The sequence below is a fragment of the Mustela nigripes genome, chromosome 1, assembly GCF_022355385.1.
Source record: "Mustela nigripes isolate SB6536 chromosome 1, MUSNIG.SB6536, whole genome shotgun sequence".
Lineage (NCBI taxonomy): Eukaryota > Metazoa > Chordata > Mammalia > Carnivora > Mustelidae > Mustela > Mustela nigripes.
This window is the reverse complement of record NC_081557.1, coordinates 61,216,812-61,223,899: the sequence shown is the minus strand read 5'-3', so window position 1 is coordinate 61,223,899 and position 7,088 is coordinate 61,216,812. Positions and strand designations below refer to the sequence as shown.

The 7,088-nt window shown below is 37.6% G+C and overlaps 1 protein-coding gene across 4 annotated transcripts in view; it reads right to left on the bottom strand.

The window, feature by feature from the left end:
* HIKESHI (heat shock protein nuclear import factor hikeshi) overlaps positions 1-7,088 on the bottom strand; it is a 42,679-nt gene that overhangs the window by 3,896 nt on the left and 31,695 nt on the right. For 2 of the 4 annotated variants that reach the window (XM_059412326.1, XM_059412336.1), the window contains exon 3: positions 5,309-5,460. In XM_059412326.1, the coding sequence (XP_059268309.1) occupies positions 5,309-5,460 (152 nt within the window). Of the gene's footprint in view, positions 1-2,823; positions 2,931-3,050; positions 3,210-5,308; positions 5,461-7,088 lie in introns of all 4 variants that reach the window. The other 2 variants (XM_059412332.1, XM_059412341.1) reach the window with 2 other exon arrangements.

Here is a 7,088-nt window from a genome sequence, read left to right as displayed (position 1 = left end):
CTCCCTCTGACTCTGCCTTCCACTCTGTCTGCCTATGCTCGCTCTCGCTCGCTCTCTCTCCGACAAATAAATAAATAAAATCTTTATTAAAAAAAAAAAAAGTTGGTTAAAAATATACTGAACAGGAATTTATACTTGGCAGAGTTTGGGCATAAATGAGATGTGGATATAGCAACTGACACAAAGGAAAAAAAATGAAGCATTTATTAACCAAGGAAAATAAAAAGTCATTCTAGAAAGGAAATGTAACCATAGTACACCTGGCTCAGTTCTGAAAAATATTTACCTGATCATAATACTGAAAACTCTAAATATTAATTTAGTGAAAATCTATAATAAAAAGGTGTGGGGACATCTGGCTGGCTCAGTTGGTAGAACATGCAACTCCAGATTGTGAGCTCAAGCATCACAATGGGTGTAGAGATTACTTAAAAATACAACCTTTTAGGGGCACCTCAGGTAGCACAGTCAGGTGTCTGAGTCTCAGTTTCAGCTCAGGTTGTGACCTTGGGATCATGGCACTGAGCTCCCTATCAGGCTCTGCCCTAGGTCTGCTTGAGATTCTGTCTCTCTTTTCCCTCTCCCTCCCTATCCTTCTCTCTCTAAAATAAATAAATTAATTAAAAAAAAATAAGATCTTTAAAATAAAAGGTAGGGAGAAAAGACAACTCTGAATGCTGGAAAGCAGAGGAGTAAGAGCACTGAATCACATTAGGTATGGGGAAGTCGGTGGAAAACACCTATAGCAAATCAACTGGTTAAAAAGAGATTAAGCAAGTTACTTCTGACACATGGAAGTAAAAACAAGAAGAAACAGGTAAAGTAAAAAAAGTGGGAGAGGCTGAAAGTGACTGCTTTTGAGGAACAGAGTAAGAGCAGAATATAAGAAGTATTAATAGGACAACTGTTCTGCATGTAAAACCATCTATGTTTTAAGCCATGTTCATGTACTATTAATAAAAACTACATGGAAGTAACAAGAGTAACTAATTTTTAAGAGAATGTATTAGAAACATGTTTCTAATAATGCCATACATATTTTGTGGATACTTAATGAATGTTCCTTTTAAAGTACTAATACAGGATGCCAAAGATAATTTGGTTCCAAGAGTAGCTAACTGGGGAAGAACTAGAAGAAGAGAAACATGCCAGCAAGCTGTATCAGAAATACTTTTTTTTTATTAGTAGCAAATTTGGAAAATATCAATTAAACCTAGGTAGAAGACACTCAGAAGTCTTCATATATATTGCATTATAAAGAGAGCTCTACGAGGATAGCTATTATTTTGTCTAGCTATTTGTATTTGTTCATGCTTAGAAAACTCCTGGCATGCAGTAGGCATACAATAAATACTGGAGGAATGTACTTTCCTACATATGTAAAATATTTCATAATAAAATGTTTAATAAAAATATGTATGATTTTAAAAGCTCAAATAACGGGGCGCCTGGGTGGCTCAGTGGGTTAAGCCGCTGCCTTCGGCTCAGGTCATGATCTCAGGGTCCTGGGATCGAGTCCCGCATCGGGCTCTCTGCTCAGCAGGGAGCCTGCTTCCTTCTCTCTCTCTCTCTCTCTCTGCCTGCCTCTCAGTGTACTTGTAATTTCTCTTTGTCAAATAAATAAATAAAATCTTAAAAAAAAATAAAAGCTCAAATAACTTACATATATATAGAATAAAAAGTCTCCTTGCCCATTTCCAGAGATAACATCACTTTGGTATGCATTTTTCAGACATTTTTCTAATACAGTCTATATGGGATACTACTAACTCCTGATTACAACTTGCTTTTTCAGCACAGCAGTTTATTTTTTTAATTACGGGGGAGAAAAAAGAATTAAGACCCAGACTCTGTCATTCTTAACTCAGCCTGTTCTCAAGAAATCATTTGAGAAGTCTGACTTTAAATTCATGGCCACAACCCTCAAGAGTATGCTGCCCAGCAAACTCGTAAGGGGTTCCCTAGTCCATTCACCCTCTTCCTCTCCTAGAGGACTTGGTTAATAATCCTTTTCTTCAAATTTCCAAAACTTCTTTCCCCTCAATCTTAGCTAAAGACCTTGTTTCCTGTTTCACTGAGCAAAGTGAAGGTATCAAGAGAAAACATGCACAAGTTCTCATCACATTTAACAATCCTCCTGCATCTGTATTCATATAGCCATTCCTATGAATACTATGCATTATTCAATCTAATGTGCTCTCATTTCTATTCAAGGAGTTCAGCAACTCTCTCCACTCTCCTGTAACATCAGCTTTAATGCTTCATTCTCATCAAACATGGTGTAATATCTCCCATTAAAAACAGTAAAAACAAACAACAACAAAAAAGTAAAAACAAAAAAATCCTGTCCCACTGTTTTAACTCATTAGCAGTGTGATAGTATTGAGGCTTCTTGCTTCTTAAAAACCAGTCTTTGCTTGGCTTCCAAAACACCACTTTCTGGGTCTCCTTCTACTTCAGGCTGCTCTTTTTGTCTTCATCTCTTCAGCTTCTCCAATTTGAAATGGCCCCAGAGCTCAGTCAATAGCCAATTTTTCCATTTAATTACTTCCCTAGTAATCACACACCCTTCAAAACTTTGGATATTATCGTTACACTGATGACTCCCACATTTTTATCCATATCCCAGAACTCTCTCTTGAACTCTACACTTGTCATCTCCAGCAGGATATCTAACAGGTATCCCAATTATAGTACAACCAAAATCCAACTCCACTGATTCCACTCCCAGCCCATACTTGCTCTTTTCATAATATTCCTGTGTTCAAATTCCTCAAGCCAATATCCTTGGGCTATAATTGATGTCTCTCTTTAATCTCAGACCTTTCATGTGATCCACATCATGAAACACTACTGGCTCCATCTTCACATTAGTTCCAGAAATCAATTACAGGCATACCTCGGACATATTGCAGTTCAGTTCCAGACCACTGCAATAAAGTGAGTCAAATGAATTTTTTGGCTTCCTAGTGCACATAAACATTCTGTTTACACTATACTATAGTCTACTAGGTGTATAAATAGCATTATGTCTTTAAAAATGTACATACCTTCATTAAAAAATACTTTTTTGCTAAAAAATGCTAAACATCATCTGAGCTTTCAGCGAGTCGTAATCTTTTTGCTGGTAGAGCGTCTTGCCTTGATGTTGATGGCTGCTGACTGATCAGGGTGGTAGTTTCTGAAGGTTGGGGTGGCTGTGGCAATTTCTTAAAATAAGACAACAATGAAGTTTGCCTCATGGATTGACTCCTCCTTTTACTTGAACCCTTAGAGGCCATTGTAGGATAATTAATTGGCCTAATTTCAATATTGTTGTGTCTCAGGAAATAGGGAGGCCCAAGAAGAGGGAGAAAAACGCAGAACAGTTGGTAGGTGGAGCAGTCAGAAAATACACTTATCGATTAAGTTCTTCATCTTATATGGGCAGTTTGTGGTGCCCCAAAACAATTTCAATAGTACTAAATATCACTGGTCACAGATCACCGTTACAAATAACAATGAAAGAGTTTGAAATGTTCCAAGAATTACCAAAACATGACAAAGAGATACAAAGTGGGCAAATGCTGCTGGAAAAACAGCACCAACAGATTTGCTCCATGCAGGGTTGCCACAAACCTTCAGTATGTAAAAAACACTATACCAGCAACGCGCAATAAAGTGAAGCGCAATAAAACGAGGTATGCCAGTACTTTTAATTACCTTCACTTCCACCTCCCCAAACTTCCCTGGTTCAAGTCATTATCATCTGTCATCTAATGTTCACAAGAGCCTAACTGACTTCTTCCTTCCCACAACAGTGTCTACCCAAAATGCGAAAGTGATCCTTTAGAAATATAAGTTAGATCCTATTACTCTTCTGCTCAAAACTTACTTCTTCTCTTCCAGAGAGAATTTGAGTCAAAGTTCTTATAGGGGACCCTGGGTAGCTCAGTCAGTTAAATGTCTGCCTTCGGCTCAGGTCATGATCCTAGAGTCCTGGGATCGAGCCCGGCATTTGGCTCCCTGCTTCATGGGAAGGCTGCTTGTCTCTCTCCCTTTGCCCCTCCTCCTGCTTTCATGTGCACATGCGCTCTCACTCTCTCTCTTTCTCTCGTAAATAAATAAAATCTTTTAAAAAAATTAATCAGGGGCACCTGGGTGGCTCAGTGGGTTAAAGCCTCTGCCTTCGGCTCAGGTCATGATCTCAGGGTCTTGGGATTGAGGCCCGAATCAGGCTCTCTGCTCAGCAGGGAGCCTGCTTCCTCCTCTCTCTCTGCCTGCCTCTCTGCCTACTTGTGATCTCTGTCAAATAAAAAATTTTTTAAAAAATTTAAAAAAAAATTAATCAGAATCCTTATAAAAGCCAATGAGGTACCATATGATTTTATCCTGCAGCCCCCTCCCCAATTATCTCCCATCTCTCACCCTTGCTCACTCTATTCCAATCACAAAGACCTTCATATTACTCTTCAGATTTCTACCTTCGAGATTCTGCATTAGCTACACCTCTACCTCCATTATTCTCCCGTTCAGGCCTTTGCCTTAAAGAGGTTAAAAGTCAACCATCATGGAATTATGTCACTTTAAGCTCCATGAAGACAAGGATTTTGCTTATCTGGTTCACAACTGTATACCCACAGCCTAGCATACTAACTGGGAGGGAATAAGAAAAAGCTAATATTTAATCCCATTTTAAAATCACTTTGAACTATTTCACCAGTATAAAAACAAGTCTCGGGACACCTGGGTGGCTCAGTGGGTTAAAGCCGCTGCCTTCGGCTCAGGTCATGATCTCAGGGTCCTGGGATCGAGTCCCACATCGGGCTCTCTGCTCAGCAGGGAGCCTGCTTCCCTCTCTCTCTCTGCCTGCCTCTCCGACTACTTGTGATTTCTCTCTGTCAAATAAATAAATAAAATCTTAAAAAAAAAAAAAAATAAAAAAAAAATAAAAACAAGTCTCATCAAAGCATTTACAAATTTTAAAATACCTATAGAAGAAAGCAGGCAAACTTAAATTATCCATGGAAGCCAATAACTTACACCATACATGTTTACCTTCATTTTTACATGTTTTCAATCACCAGGTTAGTTTTTAAAGTACAGACTTGGAGGGCACCTGGGTGGCTCAGCTGGTAAGGTATTTACCTTCAACTCAGGTCATGATTCCAGGGTCCTGAGATTAGTCCTCTATCAAGCTCCCTGATCAGGGGGAACCTGCTTCCTGCCCCTTCCCCCTGCTCGTGCTCTCTCTTAAATAAAAATCTTTAAAAGAATATGTAGAATTTAGTTTAAAAATTTTTTTGGAAGATAATGTGTACTACATTACCTGAGTGAATGAGTCAACTGAGGATACAGCAGCATTGCCTACTGGAGTCTGCTGAGCCAAACTGTCCAATAATTCCACTGAAATTCCAATCTGAGCAACAGATGGAGTCCGGACAATATTCATGGCTCCAAAAGGGTGTTGGCTTCCTTCTCCTGAAAAAAATTAACATGTACCACAAATTTCAAATTTAACTTGTAGCTATAAAAATTCCTTTGTAAGTATGTGGAAAACCTCTGATCTACATTCACTAAAAAATGATTATATGAACATTTGTCTCTTTTCAAAAAAATGTAAAAGGCTAGTTTTTATCACATTAGCAAAGAGTAAGAAAACTAAAATTTTCCCCACCAAAAAAAACAACTGTTACTTTTCAAAAACATATTACAATTAATGTAGGTAGAAACAGAAAGTAACAGAATAAGAAAAATAAATACGCATTAATTACATTTAAAAATTCTCAAAGCTAACTCCAAAGAAAGGATATTTTTAAAGATTTTTTAAAACTAGTTTTAGCATTTTCTCATTATTCCACTAAAGAAAGATCTTAAATTACTACTATTACTGACAAATGACATGTCATATTTTACTAAATGTCATGAATCACCCCATATAACACCTGATGTGATCAAACAGGCAATAAAAAAGCTTATAACTGAAAATACTTAGTAACTTTTTCCCTTTAAAAATCAGTGTGGGGGCGCCTGGGTGGCTCAGTGGGTTAAAGCCTCTGCCTTCAGCTCAGGTCATGATCCCAGGGTCCTGGGACTGAGCTCCGCATTGGGCTCTCTGCTCATCAGGGAGCCTGCTTCCCTTCCTCTCTCTGCCAGCCTCTCTGCCTGTGATCTCTGTCAAATGAATAAATCCTTAAAAAAATAAAATAAAATAAAAATCAGTATGTCATTAAGTATACACCTGAGCCTGTAAATGCCATCTAATTTCTATGGGGAAAATAGAGGCCAATTTCTTTAATCTACATAAGACAATCAGAAAAGTTAGTCTGAAGGAAAAAAAAAAATCATACAATAGATTTTGGTTATCTGCTGTTTTCATAGGACTATAAAATGTTTAACCAAATAAAGAAGAACAAAAACCTGGAGCAACACATATTCCTAATAACGAGAATTCTCCTTACAAATATCAAAACTCTCCTTAAATTTTCAAGCACATGAATAAAAACTTACTATTTATTCTTCTGTGATTTAAAAATACACACACACCTGTCACTAAATAGGACTAGTTTAAAATAATTTTAGTATTTTTAAATTATTTTATTATATTTTATATTTCCATATATTTATGAGTTTTCCAGATTTGTTATTTCTATCATTGTGGTTAGAGAACACACTTTGTATGATTTCAGTCTTTAAATACACGGAGACTTGTTTTACAGTAACCTAACATATGGTCTATCCAAGAAAATGCTCCACGTGCATTTGAGAAGAATGTGTTCTGCTATTGTTGGGTAGAAAGTTCTATGTAAGTCTGTTAGGTGTGCATGGTTTATAGCGTTCAAGTCTTCTTTTTTTTAAAGATTGTGTTTTGTTGTTGTTTTTTTTTTAAAGATTGTGTTTATTTATTTGAAAGAGAGAGACAGAGCAAGAGAGGGAACACAAGCAGGGTTAGTGAAAGAGGGAAAAGCAGGCTCCCTGTCAGGCAGGGAGACCTATGCAAAGCTCAATCCCAGGACCCAGGATCACCTGAGCCAAAGGCAGACACTTAACTGAGCCACCAGGTGCCCCTCAAGTCTTCTATTTCCTTGATGACCTTCTGTCCAGTCATT